Source organism: Triticum aestivum, chromosome 3A, assembly GCF_018294505.1.
Source record: "Triticum aestivum cultivar Chinese Spring chromosome 3A, IWGSC CS RefSeq v2.1, whole genome shotgun sequence".
NCBI classification, from domain to species: Eukaryota; Viridiplantae; Streptophyta; class Magnoliopsida; order Poales; family Poaceae; genus Triticum; species Triticum aestivum.
In genome coordinates, this window is record NC_057800.1 from 484,305,296 (window position 1) to 484,324,588 (window position 19,293).

At 46.2% G+C, this 19,293-nt stretch overlaps 2 protein-coding genes across 2 annotated transcripts; one reads left to right on the forward strand and one right to left on the reverse strand.

Moving 5' to 3' along the window:
- The first annotated feature begins 2,955 nt into the window (after positions 1 to 2,955).
- On the forward strand, positions 2,956 to 5,810 carry LOC123061758 (transcription factor LATE FLOWERING). Its single transcript, XM_044485012.1, has 3 exons — positions 2,956 to 3,381; positions 3,545 to 3,725; positions 4,290 to 5,810. Exon 3 carries the CDS (start codon positions 4,358 to 4,360, stop codon positions 5,516 to 5,518), a length of 1,161 nt encoding a protein of 386 aa, XP_044340947.1. The 5' UTR covers positions 2,956 to 3,381; positions 3,545 to 3,725; positions 4,290 to 4,357; the 3' UTR covers positions 5,519 to 5,810.
- Positions 5,811 to 11,963: 6,153 nt separating this feature from the next.
- LOC123061759 (vesicle transport v-SNARE 13) lies at positions 11,964 to 16,388 on the reverse strand. The gene is made up of 5 exons (XM_044485013.1): positions 16,081 to 16,388; positions 15,924 to 15,982; positions 15,501 to 15,689; positions 13,671 to 13,841; positions 11,964 to 12,386 (listed from the first exon to the last, which is right to left on the reverse strand). Exons 1-5 carry the CDS (start codon positions 16,172 to 16,174, stop codon positions 12,234 to 12,236), a joined length of 666 nt encoding a protein of 221 aa, XP_044340948.1. The 5' UTR covers positions 16,175 to 16,388; the 3' UTR covers positions 11,964 to 12,233.
- Between the last annotated feature and the right edge of the window lie 2,905 nt (positions 16,389 to 19,293).

Consider the following 19,293-nt stretch of genomic DNA (forward strand, 5'->3'; position numbering starts at 1 on the left):
AGGTGGGGGTACTTTTGCAGGGGCTAGAGCCTAGCCTAGCTCAGCCAGTGCCAATGGTGATAACATTGGTGCGCCATGTCCTTCTTGAAGGTGTCCTTGCGGTTTCTCTTCCCTTCGTGTACTTTATGCGAAAACCTTTTTGTTCTACATCAATCGTTGTGGCGCTCTAGTGGCATGACCTTATCGAAGGCATCATCTTTTGAGTCCACCATTCTCTTCTGGTGGTGGAGTGTTGGCTTTGGCGGTGATGCTCGACAATTGCTGAGTCTGATGTGTTGTGGTGCACATGTGTTGGCTCGGTATGCGGAACGCTCGTCGGTGCCGTCTTGAGTTGTAGGGTGAGCTCCTGCCCGTCGAGTATGGCAAGTCTCATCAACGAGGGACAGGTGGGCCACTCCGGTCATGGGAAGTGATGCAGGATGACATCTCTGGCAGTCTTACTCTCTATACTTCCTGTAAGATTTTCACAAACAGGTGTATAACCGTTGTATGAAGGTTGTCTGTAATGTATACACGCAACTAGAGTCATGTCTCAAAATAGACAAGCTACAAACAGACTATCGTATACATTGTCTTACAGAACCAATGTACTAACAGGCAGGGGCGAACCTACGTATACATAGCCGGTGTCACAGGACACCGAGAAGAAATTCATCTTGTGTTGTTTGTAGGCCATGTGTTGGGCTTGGACACCGGTAAAAATCACAGCTGGAGACGGTTGGACGTTGGTGAGGAGCGAGCATAAGTGAAATGTGCAGCTAGTCTGCGGCCACTAGCTGGACACCAGAAGGCCGCTGCAGATCGCCAAATAATCGAAGGAAATGTGTACGGCCCTTGGTAATTAAGCTCGCGGATCTCTCTCCAATACGTGTATATATCTCAAATTTCTCTGATTTTTGTAGTCTAAATTGTATGACTAGGGTTATCAAATTTAAGCGTATTACAACTAAGAAACAAATTGTTGTGATTTGACTATTTCCCTTAGTGATCCGCATTTAATTGAATTTTGGATTAGCCGACCGCATGCGGTTGTAGTAAGAGACAGTGTGGAGCAAGTTTAACTTTGTAACTTCAATCAATATGCTTAATTTACAAAAGTAATGGAACTTGTTGAGCACTTGCGATAACATAATAATCAGTGAATTATTTCTTGTTTAAAGTTCTTATATTTTTCAGTTTTACACACCCAACTAATATTTCAAGTAAAATGCTTCATTTTGATAAGAATTTTTACCATATTTTTTTAAAGTTGTGTCCCTAAAAAAATTAAGTTGTGGAGTATGTTACTTTTTAGTGTAATATTGCTTGGTATCCACCATGTCTGGTGTATATGTGGACACCGGGAGGTTTTTCTTCTGGGTCCGCCCCTGCTAACAGGTACAGTATCCCACGCCTCCACCACTGCTTATACTGCGGCCCTACTGTACAAAAGTTGGCTTGGCCTTCTATAAATAGAAGGCATCAACAAACTAACAAAGATTGTTAACTAGTAATAAACCTAAGTTCATAGTAGTGCCAAGAAAAATAATAGCAGGTGAGCATGATGGTAAGCGTACGTGTGACGACAATATCACGTGCCTCCCAATCAAAAGAGCTAGTACATGACAAATCAATATGTTGGGAGCAAACTAAATAACGTACGTTCACTAGATCGATCGACAATGCTACTTTTCCTTGAAAGACGATAACGTCCTTCCTAAAGAACAAGATTATTCAGACCTCTTTCCTGCTCTTATTTTATTACCTGCACAACTTTGTACCCATCCTTACACAATGGCAGTATCATATTCAGAGCAAGTTAAAGCCTGCCATGTGCACAAATACTCAGCACTAGTTTGACGACCAACTCATGCTTACTGTTGACTGAGGGGGTTAACCAACCAACATGTCGTCACTGCCTCCCACAGCTAACGCAAGTGCTATGCTCCAAACTGTCAAACATCTCCATTTGGTGAGAGATTATTATTTTCAAAATAAAAATAAAAAATACACGCATGTAAACAAAGCTCTAGACTCCAAATCTTGCGAAATCGGTTGCCTATCATCATCAATGCGTGGTCCTCTACTCTACATGACCCTATCATATACAGAGATTTTATGGGCCCTCCTATCTTGTTTTAACCAAAATAAAAAAAAGGATGTGAAAACATGCAAGCATTAGATTTCTCTTTGTTTTTTGGGGGGTCTTTGTTTCCCTCTCCTTGCTTTGTCGTCATGGTTTTGTCTGCTTATCCCCCAATTTGCATCTACTCTCCAGCAACCTGATGTAGATCCCTTGTCATCTTGCTCTCTGTAAAAGGATTTCACTAAGATCCATGTTGCCTCACCGTTAACTTATATACTCCTTATATATGCTAGCCGCAATGAATCATCCATGGCCAAGAAAAGAAGATACACACAAATTACTTACGAGTGGTACCAAAAGGTGTAAGCGAGAGGGGGCCGGGCAAACCAAATAAATAAAGTAACAAAAAGTTACTGCTGAAACGGACAGGAGAGTGTGGCAGTCTTCTGATTCTTCAGCCTGAATCTGAATCCAAAGGCAAAAAAAGCTAGCGGAGCCCCAGGAACAAGCAGGAAAGCTTTAGGTCAGAGGCCAAATTAAGCAAGTGGGATCCTTTTGCTCGATCTTTTCTTAGAAAACTTACGAATTGCCCCCTGCCCCTGCATCGTCGTAGATGCACACAACCCATCTCTATTTCGTCGAAATGTTTAATTTGAGCGCATGTACAATAATGTGTCTCGAAGGCCTAGGAGGTTCGGTTCTACTACATGTAGTGCGATAGCTAGGGTAAACCCCTGCACTGCACTGCAGATTACGTACGTAGGTAGTGCAAAAAACAAAATGAAGCATTGTTGAAAACAGAAGCGTAAGCTGTGTAAGATACATAAAGATTACAGACTTGGACAAGTATTTATGAGAGCGCGTCATCAGCTGTGCAACTTCATGTGCTCTGCTGCCCACTCATCATCATCCTTTCCCAACTGAACAGCCCCACAAGAAAAGAGAACGCTATGCTACGCTAGAGAGAGGAAGAGAAACCATCCCATATGCTTCGACTACTCTCGTTTTCCACACAGAGAGGGCTTGCTACTGCTATACATAGAGTCATCATAGACACATAGACACAAGCTTAGCCATCTATAAAAGAAGAGCCCCATATACTGCCATCAACAGGAGGACCATATCCCACACGTATGATCTGTACTGTCTTCTCCCTCTCCTTCTCAGAGCTACTAGCATAGATCCAGAGCTTCTTTCCCGGGAGTAAGCTAGGTTGCTAGACCGGCCGGCTTGCTCGATCAGGTCCAAAGCCATCGATTGATCAATCATCTGCTCTGTTGCCATTAGAGTGGTCTACTCCTCTCTGCAGGACACAGGTAGGTCTACATCTATCTACCCACAGTGTCTAGTACTTCAAATCTCCGGCTACATCTTCTCCTCCTCCTCCTTTTCATGGTAGCTTGCTTGGTTGGGTCTATGCATGAAGAAATTTTCTTCTTGTTGGCTCGAGGTCTCAGGCTCTTTCTTGGCTTATTCCAGGTCGATCGAACCCGCTGCGCGTCTCTCGGCCTTGGTCGCCGGCGTTTCTCGACGGCGTGCTAGCTCCCTGACCAAGGAGTTGCCGGCCGGCCTGGGAATTGGATCAATCTTTCTCCATCGCGGCGAAGCTAGCTGGTGCCTCCCATTGTTGTTCCATCCAGTCATCCGGTTTCATCTCACGGTATGGCGAGTTCCAAAGAATCTATACGCATATTAACTAGCTAGTACTAGTAGCAAATGCATGCACACTTAATCAGGCTGCTTAGTACTACTGAGTAGTAGTACAGTGTACCATAGAGTCCTATATATTACGGCAAAATATTTGAGGCCGGCGGGGTGTAATAACCTACTCCTACTTTTCACATAAAGATACATGTGCATGGCAATACGATCGAGTACGATTTTGTAGATTATGGACGCATGTTGTGGTATGTAGAGGCGATTCTTGAGACTGGTAGTAAGTCGTAGAGTAGTGCAGATGGCGGTGTAATTATGGGGTTCGGGACATCTCCGGTTTCTCTCCCCCGGCCGGCCGTCCTTGTCCGCCCATCAATACCACGCCCGCGTGACACTGTTCCCTGACGTTCACGTTTCCACCCCGGCCGCGGCCCACCCCCCTCCACTCCATGCCTCAATTTTGATTCCCTCCTCCTCGATCGTAATCTCATCATTCATAGTATCACTCTGGCTATTTACAGCCGAGAATAATATGCTGACGCTTTCATTCTCTATTATGTACGTGCAGCCGTCCCAGAATCCCTGCGCCAGTCGCTGGATAGTTAGCTTCTCCCGGGCGGCAGCGGCGTTGCGGCGATGGACACCTTCGGCTGGTCCGGCCCCGGCCTGCACGACGACGCCTACCTGCCGCGCCCTGCGAGCCAGCTCAGCTGCGGCCGGTTCGACCTGGACGACGCCTTCCTCGGCCAGCTCCAGTGCGACTTCGGCGGAGGAGGCCAGGTGAGCTCGAGCTACGGTGCTGCCGTCGGAGGCGCAGCGGGGGACTCGACTAATAACGGCCCGCTGGGCTTCTTTGGCTCGGGGGTCGACGTGTTCTCGTCCGTCGTCGACGGTGCCAGCGCGCACGACGGCCTGCTCGACTCGGCGTTCGCCTTCTCCAGCGTGCTCCCGTGCGGCGGGGAGGGTGACCCCGGGGCCGTCTCCAACGGCGCCATGTTCTCCGGCTACAGCGGCACCACCGTCTGTAACATCTCCTCCGGGGAGTCCAACAACTACAGCGGCGGCGGCGGCGGCCACGACGTAACCGAGGTCGCGTCGCCGACGTCCACCATATCGCCCACCACGACGTCGCACCCCACGATTACGTCGGCACAGCAAGTGCTCCACGTGAGCCGGAAGCTACCCGCGGACGACTGCCCCGCGGCAGCAACGATACACGCCGGCACAAAGCGGAAGGCCCCCACCACGACAGCGACGAGCATCACGTTCGGCCAGGACACCAACGCCGGAGCGGCCGGCGGGTACAAGCCGGACATGGAGGCGATGGCGCAGGTGAAGGAGATGATCTACCGCGCGGCGGCCATGAGGCCAGTGAACCTAGTCACGGAGCCCCCCGCGCAGGGCAGCAGCAAGCCACGGCGCAAGAACGTGCGCATCTCGAGCGACCCGCAGACGGTGGCGGCCCGTCTCCGGCGGGAGCGCGTGAGCGACCGCCTCCGCGTGCTGCAGAAGCTCGTCCCGGGCGGGAGCAAGATGGACACGGCGTCCATGCTGGACGAGGCCGCCAGCTACCTCAAGTTCCTCAAGTCCCAGGTGCAGGCGCTGGAAACCCTAGGAACCACCAGCAGCAGCACCGGCGCCAGCGCCGCCGCGGCCGCCAGCACGGGCAGGTTACAGTTACACTCACAGCAGCATTATTACAGCAACAACCCTGGGTTTCTCGGATTTGCGAGAAATAACAACAACATTTCTTCCGTCTTCAGAAATCCCAATGGAAATTCTGCCAGACTGTTGTAGTACTGTTCAGTGTCGTCTATACATGTTGCTGTTTCGTACTGTTTCAGGTCGCCGTGTCAAGACTACGTACGTGGTTAAGTAGTGCAGTACTGTATACATATATATACTAATTAAGGTTTAGTGTCGTCGTGTACTTTTGTCCAGGATTAATTAATTTGGATCGATCCGCTGCATCGTGGAAGCAATTCAGCTGCAGCGTGAGATCGAGACCGTGCCGGTGGCAGGACATCATTATGTAAAAGGAAGAAAAATATGAAACTATTGAGATATTCATTTGTATATTCTACTGGTAGAATCAAAGTGCCTGGGACACGACCGGCGTGGCGTGCATGCAAAATCGTACTAGTAGTGAGAGGTTCTCTTCCAAGAGTTAGGGCATGTAGAATGGTTGATAAAATAATTTTATTTTAAATCTTGCAATTTAGAAATGACAAAAAATATGTCTATAATGGGTCATCTTTTAGCATTATCTTCAATAACTAGCTATTTTTAAAAACGTGATGAGACAAATTGTGCTAAGAGATGATCTCTTGTCTTTTCTTAAATAAGAGAAGACAATTTTTTTTTATGATTTCTCTCTTCTTCACCTCATCATTTATCCTACATGGCATTCGTAAGATAAAACCATTGTACATGCCCTTATATCCTAAAATAGTACATATACTAAACCCTACATGCATGGATCGTTTGTTTGCTGCACATGCATGCATGCGTCATGATACTCACACAATGGTTGAGCTAGCATACGTACTAAATACTTATCTTAAAAATGATTGTATCTAGTATTTCTGAACGGATCATGGATATTATAATAGCATAGGAGGTTAGTTTAGAATGGTGATGGGTGTAACTATGTAAAGCGTTTATACTGCATGCATGATGATTTCTTCCGCTCAATCATCGTCCGATTGCTTGCTACACATGCATGCATGACGTCAGTTGCAGAGCTACCATAGCTGCAAATGTGAATCATTGGGTACATGGATGAGGTCCCAAACATGGCAAACTTGCGTGGCGGTGCATTGGTCGGCCTCCGACTCTCCGTATCTTTTGTTCCAGTTCCGGGATGATTAACCAGCAGTCTTCTTCTCCTTTTGCACCCCACAAATGCAGCGACTCCAGGTGCGAGTGCAAAAAGGAGATAGCTAGGTGAGGCGAGGAAGATATGTAGCTAGATATGTAAGGGCATGTACAATGGGGGCAGCATCATGTCCGACCTCAGTATCCACGCAGGGCCGGTCCTGAGTTTTTGGGGGCCCGGGGCGAACCTAAAACTCGGGGCCCTTAATATACACATCATAGTAACATCAATGAATATACTTATATATAGCGTTACAAATAACATTTAACATTTAAATGCATCCAAAATCAGTATGATTATCCAGTAATTTATACTCTGAAATTACCTTAAAAAAATCTTCTAACACTCCTTGATGCAAAGTCACTTATGATGGGGTCGATGTCAATCTCATCCATTAATTTCTTCTCCATGCATAATGTAGCCAAACCATTTAATCTCTCTTGAGTTATTGTTGATCTCAAATAATTCTTCAATTATTTCAACTTCGAAAAGCTTTTTTTGGCCGATGTGGCCGTCACAGGGACAGTAAATAAGATGCAATAAGCAGATATATTGGTATAACTTCGAAAAGCTTCTTTCGGCCGATGAGTACTTCTCTCATATGCCCGAAAATTTCATCAACAGTAGCAAATTGTGCCTATGCATCTGATGAATTACCGAGCAACTTACTTTGTTCTCGCTGATGTTGGTCTCGACATTTTCTTCTTCCGAATTCCCATTAGTCTGTTGCTCTTCCCGAATGGCAACGATCACCTACTAGTCATCTGGGTTTATCAAAGCAGTGGAAGCACCAATATCACTCTTCTTGAAAAAATTGTGAATATGTGTGCGCTCTGATTGTATCAATTTATCCACTTCCTTCTTCCTTTTCTTTTATGGCTACCAGATGAATTTGTCCAGTTGCTAGACGACATGATTAACACACACAATGCTGAAAACAAAGCAGTTTGTTGCATCAATGATCAATCGTTGAACGGTGCCGGCTATGCAACCATAGAATTTATTGTATCAACATTATATGAATATATACCTCGGTTCCTGAATCCTGACGATCGAACTTTAGTGCGTTTGCCTATAAAGCACGGCAGCAGTGTAGCGCTTGGAGTCTGCAGAGGATTGAGAGAAGATCAACTGAGCAAAGGCCAAAGGGGCGTGATGATGGATCCCCAGAATTGAAATCTGCCGCGTACATAACCGGATTATTAAGGAAATTACCAGGGGACGACTGAGAGGCTGGAATACATGTACGGCATCGAGCGTCGGCGGCCTAGGGCTGCGTCTGCGTGATGGAACAGAATAGGAAGGGAACCGTCAGAATCGGATCAATCGCTGATCCTTTTTTCACGCGATCCCTCTCCTTTTTTATGTGAACGAACCGCTGGCTGCCTCGCTCGCTAGCTTTTTCGAGGAAATAAATCGATCGATCGACCTGCTGCTCCCTACGCGCGTCTGCAGCATGGGCCATAGGGGGCCCCTGAATTTTGGGGGCCCGGGGCGGCCGCCCCCCCTGCCCCTCCCCAGGGCCGGCCCTGTATCCACGTCGGAGTAAATATATGAAGCATCAGTTCCAATAACTAGCGTGGTCCATCTTGTACTCTCTCTCTCTTTATCATCATCTTCTTCCTTTAAATCAATGGCTGCGCATGTCCTGGTGCTTTACTCCTTGCTTTTGCTTCTTCTCTCTCCCTTTCCTCTTCTTTTTGGCTGAAGCACCAGACTCCTCTGCAAGAGACCGCTAGCCTCTGCAAGCAGCACTCTTTTTCTCTCTCTCGTCATGCATCCGACGTGAAACGGCGGGGCAGCACTCCAGCTGGAGCATTGGCCATGCCCTAAAGAAAGGCTAAGCCTTCTTTTCCCTATCAAAGATGGATGGATGATCTAGATGCTACACCTATGATCTATCTCCATATCTAATGCAGTAGCTATGAATATATGTAGTATATATCCTATATCCCGTGTCTTTTTATCTTATCTGCAGCGTGTAATGCTGGCAGCTGGACCAGGCTTTCTGCTGCGTGCTGATGATAAAAAGAAAAGCGTGGGAATGAATTGGGATTAAGTTAACACGGAAAGGCCCTTTTGCGGCTGCGATAGCCTGGTGCGGTGCATGCATGCATATGATACTATGCTGTATGGACTGACGCGTGCAGAGCCAGCAGGCCCGGTAAAAACCCTAGACGCGCTGTCAGTCGTGTCCGCCGGCGCGGTGCATATGCAAGAACCGCTAGGCCGTACGTACGTACTACTCCATGTCTCCATAGACCATAGGCATCATCGTTAACACTTGTAAGTACGTAGTGGCGGAATAGGAATCATGACACACATGATTAAGAGCTGGGGACGCAGTGCAGTGGCAGTGGCAGCAGGAATGGCATCGCAGCATCGGTACCACCACATCCAAAGACAAACCACAGGCGCTCGCTTTGGTTTGGCTGCTGCAGCGGCGGCGGCGGCAGCCCGCGCGCGTCGCCAAAAGACATTCTCTCTGGGCGGGGCTGCCCCCCCCCCCCCCCCCCCCCCCCCCCCCATCCCCATGTGTGCCGCTGCCCCCATGGCATGTGTGCCACTGCCCCCATGGCAGGCCGCAGTCTGCATCTGCTCCCCGCGCTCGCTGCCACTTCTCTCTATCCCTCACGATCCACCGCCCGAGTTCCCGTCGAGACCCAAGCCCAAGCGTGCGCCTTGAGAAAGGCGCGCCCTCATTGCTCGGCACATGCACGCGGACACGCTCTCCTTCCCTCCCTGTCTGACTGTTTTCTTCTGCATGATTTCAGGACGCGCCTGTCCGTCAGCCGTTGTTTTGGCTCGAGGCTTTTCTCGTTGCCTTGCCGCTCCGTGCAACATACCGACCCGATCGGTGGCTGGCTCCGCTCCGTACGTCATTCGGTCCAGTGGCCGGAGAGGATGATCCAACAAGGTGTTGACGACGGGTGGGAACGGAATAATATCGCGCGCGGCGGAGCAGGTGTCGTTTGATGACGGCCCTGGACGGCAACTCATTCTCACTGTATGAGCCGATGTTGCGTCTAGTCCAGAGGATGAACGCTCTCGGTCGATGAATTGCATGCATAGGATGTGTTCATTTGGTCAAACGCTTAGAGCAACTTCAATTGGCCGACCCAAATAAACGGTGTTTTTGTCCGTTTTTGTTTATTTGGGTCGGCCGCCCGCCCGCCGTCCGCCTTTTTTTACTTTTGGGGCGGCAGTGTGCCCAACGGGCTGACCCATTTTCATGACCGCGCGCGTTTAACATCGTGTCGTCGCCCTAATTTTGGCGCTTCAGCGCGCGGGAAAGGTTCGCGCGCGCGGGGAAAAGCGGCCTAGCGCGCGCTGGTTTTGGCGCTCCAACGCGCGGGAAAGGTTCGCGCCTGCGCCGCGGCCGGCGCTTGCTATAAAGAAGGCGCTCCCTCCACATTCTGTCGGCCGCCCACTCTCGCCACCTCTGCGCCACCATGTCAATCCGCCGCCTGCGCGCTTCGGATTTTCGCGGAGTTCGCGAGCGCCGCTCCGGCGCCTTCTCCGCCAAGATCTGGTTTCGCGAGAAACATCTCGTCCTCGGCACCTTCGACACCGCAGAGGAGGCGGCCCGCGCGCACGACGCAGCGGCGTGGCGCCTCCTGAGGCCTCGTCGGGATATGAATTTTCCCAACGTGTCGAGCCAGCGGGCGCAGGATCTGGCGCCTTTCCCGCGGCTTTTCACCGACGAGGATCGTCTTGTCCACCGGAGGCGGCAGCGTCGCCTCGCCATCGCAGAGAAGGACGTGGAAGCCTTGGTGCTGTGGCGCGGAGGCTACCCGCAGGACATCGTCGACGAGCGTCAGTTCTACAGGCAATTGAGATCGGAGAGGGACGCGAGGAGGAGGGAGCGAGCCGCCTATCGAGAGGACAAGCGTTCGCGGAAGCAGACATCTCAATTGAAACTGAAGCTACAAGAAACGCCGGGTTGGGACTTTGAAGACGAGCAGCTTGCTGACGCCTACCTTCAAACGTCGAAGGAGGACATTACCGAGTCGGAGTCAGAAAGTGAAGAGTAGTAGTCTTTTTCTTTTATCTGTGTACGCTAGAACTATCTATGTATCCATTTTAATCTGAAAAAATGACCGGCGGCGTCGGCGATGTAGCAGGCGGGCGAGTGCGTGAATCTAATGTGTCACCAACCAGCAGGCCCAGTGAAGAAAGAGGGCGAGCGCGCGCGTTCGTCTTGTGTCCGCGCCGACGCAAATCAAGCTCAAAAATGTGCCGAGAATAGGTCGGCAGGCGGACGAAAGCGGACGCGCGTCCGTCTGGATCGACACATTGGGCCGGCTTTTTTGTCCGCTCTGATCCAAACGGACAGCCGCAGACGAAAATGGGTCGCCCCATTAAAATTGCTCTCACCACCGTCAACAGTGATTTCGCAGGCGGCGTTCGTTGGCTAGCTTGCTCATCATCACCTGACTGGAGGCCTAGCCTCTTGGGACTCTAAAACTGTTCCGAGTCGGCGTGAGGCTGACCGGCTGTCCAGACGGTGCAGCGCCGCCTACGACGTACTAGTAGTATGCCATGACGGCTGATTTGACCACGCAGCGCGCGGGGCATTCACTCCGTTCCGTTCGGTTCAGCACCCGGTTTCCGTTTCAAAACCATCGAAAAGGACTGCTCGCGTCGCGCTTCTCTTCTTTCTTCCGGGTGGTGGTTTTCTGTTTGCAGCCGTCACGAGGTAAACCAATCCGCCCGCGGCTTCCTTGTGAGGAAACGGATTCCGGTTGGAGGACGTTTCAAGCTTCTGGAACCGAGTTCCATCGATGCCGCTTCGGAAAGCTTCGCGAGCTCACACAGCTGGAGATACATGCAACGGCTTCGGTGACGCTTTCCTGTTCAGCATTCGCAGGCCACAGCGAAGAAAGATGCGATCCCCCCTTCGAAAGAGTTCTCTGGCGTTCCTTCCTTCCCTACAAGGAAAGTCGTACGCATCATCCTCAAGCCTGGGCGTCGCGATCAAGCCCTGATGCTGGCCTTACCCGAATGGGCAGCATATCAAAGCCTAAGATACGGCCCTATCGCATACGACCCGCCCACTTGCCCACCCTAGATCAGATCAGCCACCCTCCCTTCTGCATGCACACCAGCGCACCTAGCTGCCCCACGCTGCGTGCACAATAATTCACAAGAAGTCAGTCGCAACCCAACCTCGACAACGATAACGAACTGAGTGCAGTGCTGGCTAATCACAATAATTGGACGGTGGACAACGACTACAGTTCGGGGATCAGATTCTGGGAGGGATTACACGGCCTATATACGGTGTAACATGACAGTATGCACAAGCGACCTCGAATGTGTAAAGAACAGACAAGTACTGAAGAAACATATGCAAGCAGGTAGTATATCAACACAGGTCATCTTCTTTTCCACTTTTGTTTTTCTCAACAGTTTTACATCATAATATGGTCGGGCACAACTGACCTCCTGACACGAGTGGTTGCTATACATGACATGCCAATGAACCACTCATCAAATATTTATAAACATGTTTGGGGAACCAATGAACTTCCGAGGGACAATCGGTGGGTGTCGTCCAATGTACAGCGTTCAGACAACCTTATCACACAATTTTACTGAACACATACAATTTGGAGGACCTACCTGGCTGGCTCAGTGAGCGAGCTTAAAGTAGAGTATGATAAGGATGGCCACAACAAGAGCTGAAATGATTCCACCAATGATCCACTTGTTCCTGTCCATCCTCTTTGACATTGCCGACAGGATTTTCTTGCTCTTTCCAACATTATCATCAACCCCATGCAACTGTAAACAAGACCAGACTCATGTCACTAACACAACTATGATTTTTTTTTCTTTTGAATCCAATAGAGATAAGGATAATAAGTAGGAGTAAATAAGAAGCAAATCATGGTTATTGCTAACATTTGCTTGTATGCAATGGTGTTAGCAAAGTTAACATAACATACTAACAAACTAACAAATAAGGATGAGAGTCACACTATTTCACAACTTCTATTATGTAACTAATAACTGATGAATTTTGCAGGAATAAAAATTCTGATATTTCAACAATTGTATCAATTATCATGGCATGCATATGCTGCTACTTGAAGGAATGCTACTATTTGCTCTTAATAATGTAATATCCAAGAGAATAAACGGAATAGATATTTGTTTTAACTTCTAATATTAGCCAAATTCCCAAGTGGCCAAGCCCTTGAATTGCTGGGACTGAATAAATGATCTTTTACAGGCTTTTATGCTATCATCACTCAACGACCGTACAGCGACACATTACTAAGCTAGGTACCAGAATATACTCACTATTCATACACAAATAGAGCAATGGGATGTCATGCAAAATAAAACACAAGGTCATGCTGTAGAGTATCTTCGATTACACGCTAGAAATTCTAGATAATGCACCTAACTGATTAAATGAGCACAAAGATTGTGATATTTCAAGAAATGCATCAATTATCATAACATGCACATGCTACTAAAGGGGGAGATCACCCACTGTTTGCTCTTTATACCCAGGAGAATAAACCAATGAGATATTTGATTCACTTCTAAAATATACATTATGATGAATCTAATTAAACTAATTTGGTGTTGTAGATGTTGATATATCCTCCGATAGACTTGGTCAAAGTTTAAGAAGTTAGACTTGGGACAGAACTAGAACTTCAATTAATTTGGAGTGCAGGAAGTAGGTTATAAATAATACTAACATTCAATGGTCGAGAAAACAAAAATTAAAAGAATTGCTCAAGGTGGAGGCACTTTCAAAGCTATTACACTGCACCTAACAGAATTTAACAAACTAGAACCACCAGCACTCTATTTTGATAATAGATCCTGCATTCAACACATGAAAACTATGCTTATTATATTTAGCAAATTATCAAACCTAGAACCTATATAATGGGCTATAGCAATCTGATCTCTATCAGTAGTGCCAGAAATAACAACTGGGCTGGAAGGAATGATGAACAAAAGAGCTATATAGCTAACAATGGTTTGCATAACATTTCAGTGAAGTATATCTAAACTACAATAAAGCAGTTATGACTGAATACATACAGTATCGTGAGCATGCAGTAGTGACTGCCGTTGTTGATGAAGGTCCTGAAGAATCGACACACCAAGTTCTTCTGTCTCCAGCATAGTTCTTCGGCTCTCTTTAATTCTGTCAGTGGACTGATTCAGTCTTTCAGTTGTCATCATCAACCTTCCTCGCTGATCAGTGGACACCTGAGCCAGGAAAGAATTCCCAAGTACAGCATGAGTACTAAAACTAGCAAACATCAAGAACTTTGACACCACTTAAGAAATCAGAACAAACATAATAATACCGCATTATATATACACTTCACATCAATAGAGAAATATGTCAAGACAGGGAACACTGTTTCTACAATACAGAAAGACAACATTGCAAGAACTTGCGTTATCCAGGAATACATAAAGTGGATAACTCCCTTTTCCTGATATATTAAGCAGCTTTTCAAAATGATTGAATCGAGACTACATTTTCTTTTATAATGCAGTAAGAAGAGGTACAATTCTCTTTTTGTCTTTTGGTTCTGAACAGATACCATTCTGCACAGCAGATATGATTTTCCCCTCTGCAGTTTACTTTCTAATAAGGCTACAGAAACAAGCTATGCAGCGAAGCAGTATCTTGAAGATACATCTACACATTGTAGTACTCATTTATTGGTCAAAAGGGGCATATTTATAGGAAACGCCAAGGAGTTATTGTTTCCATCACTGTTTCCACTGTCACTTTGCATAAAACAATATCTTCATTCAGTAAAAACAAAGAAATACAACTCAAAATTACGAAGCAATCATAGTTAGTGAGGGGGGATACAGATACAAGTCCTAATGAATTCAAATCAGCACAGCGGTGCAATGGAAGAATATGGACATTTTTGAGAATCAAAATTCAGAAATAAATTAAAATAGGGTATAATCAGTTATACACTTTCTAACTCCAGCATTCAGTGGCGGAGCATGAGCCAGAGGACAATGCAAAAGTAAGAAATTGTTCATGTTAGGAAAACTCAGCAAAGTATGTAGAGTGCCTCCTTTGCAGCTCAGCAGGGGTGGTCAACTATTGGTTAATGAGACAAAATAAAGCCACTGTGGTGGGCATCTTGGGAGAAATGTCATTGTGATCTTCATTATTTGGGGTGAATTGTCACTGCAATCACCATCATTTTAAGAAACAAGGTCTTCTTTGCAACCGCATAAAATAAAATGCAATTTAACAGACTAGATAAGCATCCAAACATGTCAATATGGGGAGAATGGCCCAATTGACAAGGCAATTGTAGTGCGGTATGCAGTACTTAAGTTCATATTTCGCATGCTGTCAGATAGTACATCACAGAATTGTTAACCGTGTCACTGCACACAATCTAAACATAACCAAGTAGTGTGCAGCATTCTAAAGTACAGCTTTACTAATAGCATCACAGCTAAGTAGTCCAAGAGAAGTTCAAAATACAGTATATTAATCTAATCATAAGCACCAATAAGATTCACAATATTGTTAGTGACCAATATTAGGGATACTGCCACAATTGAATAAACAATGGGTATGTCTAGTTCTCATCTGGATGAGAAACAAGTAAGTCTCATCTAACTCCACCATTTGATTTTACGCGGAGATTCGTGTGGATTTTTTTCTTTTACTTTCTTGCTTGATTAATTAAACAGTGTGGGAGTTAGATGAGATTTTGTTAATGCTCATCTAATAGTACCACATATTAGATGTCACTAAGTTTTGATCATCATTTCAGCACCAACCTAATCACCTAATAGTACCACATTAAAAGGTATAAATAGAGTTAGTTATTCACAGTATCTATGTGGCAATTGAATTAATAGGAATAGAGAGCTCACCGCAAGTGTGTCAGCCATGCCAGATTCAAGGAGCTCCTCCTTTGTAGTTTGCCTGGCATTGGGCGCCGAGATCCTCTTGAGCTCGCTCTTGAGGTTGTTAAGGTCAGATTTGTACTCCCGCAGCTTAGCTAGCAAACCCGCTTTCACGCTCGGCGGCGTATTCCTAGCCTCCAGGTCCATCCTCCGAATCTGTAATAAACACATGAAAGAAATAAAAATCACATACTGCCATGTGGGGCAGTGAAACAAGGGCATATAGGACCTCATAGCCCAGACAATCTACAGAACTTGCCCCAAATCACACATTCACCTACACCTCCCAAAATCACATCCTAGTTTCCCAACGGCAGAATGTAGGGCAGCAGAATCGCATAGGCATGTAGCCAAAGGAACCCCATAAATAAAAATAAACCTAGTATTTACCAGCGATTCAGCTTCCTGCACGCCGGACTGGATCTCGGAGAGCCTCTGCTTCTTCTTCTCTGCATTAGATCTCACCGCGTTAGACAAAACCTAACAGCGGCGAAAGGGGGGAGAAATCCCCCGGTACAATTACGCATGGGGGGCGGTGGGCACGTACCTCCATCGAGAGCGGAGGCGGCGGTGCATTTGCGGGAGAGGGAGGCGGATTCCTCGCAGTACTGGCGCTCGTAGCCCTCGAACACCTCGCTCATGGCTGCTCCCCTCGATCGCCTCCGCCCGCGCGCACAGATACCCCCCTCCGGATTCCGCGCCCAAATCGTCCGGCGGCGTCGAATCGAGCGGATGATCGAGACGACCGCAATTCGATCCGGGCTGCTTCACGAGGGGGGCTCCGGGCGTTTGGTGGAAGCTTCGATTTTAGTCGGGTAGGGATTGGGGGATTTGGGGTGGGGGTCCGATAAAAGTACGGCTGCTTCGCGGGCTGGCGTGCGGATTGGCACGTTTGTATCGTGTGTTAATTGGGACACGGTGAATTTCAAAATCCAAATATAATATAAAATGAGACACTGCGTTGTGGGTCCTACCGGTTTATCGGTATCCTGTCGTGCAGCAGAACTGACGGCGGTAGTTGCCCGCGCAACACCGCACACACAATAATGTAAAAACGGTCGGTTTAATCCTGTTTAAACCCACTAAAGTGATCTAACCGTTCAATAATTTGCTTTGTTTTTTTAATAAACTGTGAAGCTAGTTAAATCTAACTAAACGAAACTTGCGGATGCCGCTTATTTGCAATTTACATTGCTAACCGCCGCATGAGGAGATAACTCCCCGTTGGCCGTTCCCCCGGGTCTCTTCACCCATTTTCCTCTATCCCCAGTTCCCTACAAACAGGCGATTTGGGAGGGCGATTTTCCCACAATGTGCGTCGGCAAGGTCGCGGACCCCTTCCCTCTCTGCCCGCTGCTCCGGCGACCCGGGGAGGGGGAGGGGGCAGTTCTCTCTTGGCTTGTAAATAGTCATAGGGGTAGGATTTTTTGTTGCATTGTTGGGGTGGTGGGGGCGGTGCCGAGAGAATAAATCTACATCGGCTCCATTTCCACACCGGCGGCGTCTGAGAGTTATGTGTCATGTCTACTCAACGGTCCTTCAGATCGACGGGATTAAGTTTGTTTCTTTGTTAATGTAGGCGAGACGACAACGTCGATGTCTTCTTTAGATGTTTGTGTCCTCCTGCTCAATCCTCGACGATGCAGCGTCCCCTCCAACGTCATTGAGGAGCATGGCGTCCTTGTTCAGGAGGGGGCTGACGGTTACTCCTTTTGATGGTGGCTTCAGTGTGCAGAACATGATGGCCTAAGTGGAACAAGGGAAGTAGTCCCTAGATTGCGGTTCTAGTCGTCTTTCTCGACGATGTCAACGTGAAGTTCCGGTTCCGAAGTCAGGAGGGCACGGTAGCAACCCCTGGCTGATATGGGCGAGCCTGGTCTTCGGTTCACAAAGCCTCGACGATGATGGTGCTTCTCTGGCTATGTCAACGATGAGGCCTTTCTCCGATATGTCTGGCGAGCGTCTCGATGGTGTTGGAGGTTTGATGATGGTTTGCCATTTACGGCGTGTGCAAGGAGCCCTTAGTTCCTGTTTGCTTTTCATCTTCCATGGGCTTTGTCTTGCAAGGTTTTTAGGATATCTATTATGTTCATGTGTGTTTCGTTGTTTCCATGTTTGTGGGTTCCTGTAATCTCAATTCAGTTTAACGGAATGCATGTTTACCTTAAAAAACACCACACAGGAGGTGATATATGCCATCTATACGTGTTGCAGTTTTGTACTAATCTCAATTTAAAATTACAATAAATACTTATTAGATCACAAAGAGTTGATCCTATTTAACGTCAAATAGTGGAGCCTCCGCCAGCAAACAATACGCAACGAATTAGCCTTGTTTGGGGCTCCGCTGCACGCATGTATGTTGTTTAGTTTATTGTTTTTTTGGCTTTTCTCTTTGTGGTTCCTTTTTATTAGTATTGTTTGTGATTCTTTCTTTTTTAAGTTTTTATTTTTTCTTTGTTTTTTATTTCTTTTCCTTTCTCATTTTTATTTTATTGTTTTCTCTTCTGATTTGTTTTTTATGGTTTTCCTTTTGCGTTTTTATTTTCTAATATATGATGAGTATTTAAAAATACACACTGAACATTTGTTTACTACTCCACGGTAAGTTTTTTCTAATATATGATGAACTTCTTTTAAATGCACATCGAACATTTTGTTTAGTATACCATGAACTTCCTTTAATGTTTGGTGAATTTTTTTGTTACATACAATTATTTTTCTAACAAATATTGATTTTTTAGAGAAACATATTGAATAGTTTTTCTAATATCTATTTTCTATTTGTTATATTGGTTTTAGTTATTTCACCTCTATAAAAAACCGTCATGAAAACCATAGAGAAAAAACGAAGGAAACCAGCTAGCTCAAATGAGCTCACAAGTATGGGCTGACCAATTTGCGCCTCGCTTCAGGCGTCTATTCGACGCTAAGATGCGTCAAATAATAGAACTTGTGATATATATGACCCATTGCAGGCGTTATGCCTCGCCTAGCTGACTGCATGCGCCTACATGGGCATGGCCCAGCGCCCGACAAGTCCTGAACCAGCGTATGCATGGACGACAGTTTTCCCCCGATATATTCCACTTTATTTTTTATTTTTTCGGTTTTATTTAAATTTTAGAAAGTTGACTAAATAAAAAAAAGGTTCACGGGATTTGCAAAAAATATCACAGATCTGATAATTATTCATGATTTTCAAAGCGTTTGTGATTTAAAACAAAAATCATAGTTTCAAAAAAGTTCACAAATTAAAAAAAGGAAAAATCTAAAAAACACGAGTTCAGAAAATGCTCATAAATTTGAAAAGCAATGTGATTTTAGAAAAATGGCAGATGTAAAAAATGTTCTTGAATTTTAAAGATGTTCCCAAATTCAAAAAAAGATCGTGAATTCTATAAAAGTTCATTGATTAAAAAACATTGAATTCGAATAATCTTCACGAATTTAAAATTTTCATAAAATTTCATGAATTTAGAAAATATTCGTGTGATCTAAAAATATTTGCAAATTTAAAAACGTTCATGAATAAAAAAGGGTGAAAAAGAAAAAAAGAAAAAAAACTATAAAGGGGGGAGGGGTAGAGAGAAAACCAGGAAAAAAAGATGAAAAAAATATTCTAGAACCTCCATAACACTACGTTGAAGGTTTCCAGAAGATTCCTAAAGGCAATCGATATCTCTTCTTAGCTATTCGCAACCTCCCGCTAATGAGTTGACCTGGTAGTAGCACTTAGTCGGCGATCGCCCTGATATGT

Bases quoted from the DNA above. Each gene is read 5' to 3' on its own strand.
- LOC123061759 (XM_044485013.1), bottom strand. From the start codon at position 16,174: ATGAGCGAGGTGTTCGAGGGCTACGAGCGCCAGTACTGCGAGGAATCC. The intron at 15,983-16,080 runs GTACGTGCCCAC...GATCTAATGCAG, and splicing joins CGCCTCCGCTCTCGATGGAG to AGAAGAAGAAGCAGAGGCTC. The intron at 13,842-15,500 runs GTGAGCTCTCTA...TTCCTGGCTCAG, and splicing joins GCATGGCTGACACACTTGCG to GTGTCCACTGATCAGCGAGG.
- LOC123061758 (XM_044485012.1), top strand. From the start codon at position 4,358: ATGGACACCTTCGGCTGGTCCGGCCCCGGCCTGCACGACGACGCCTAC.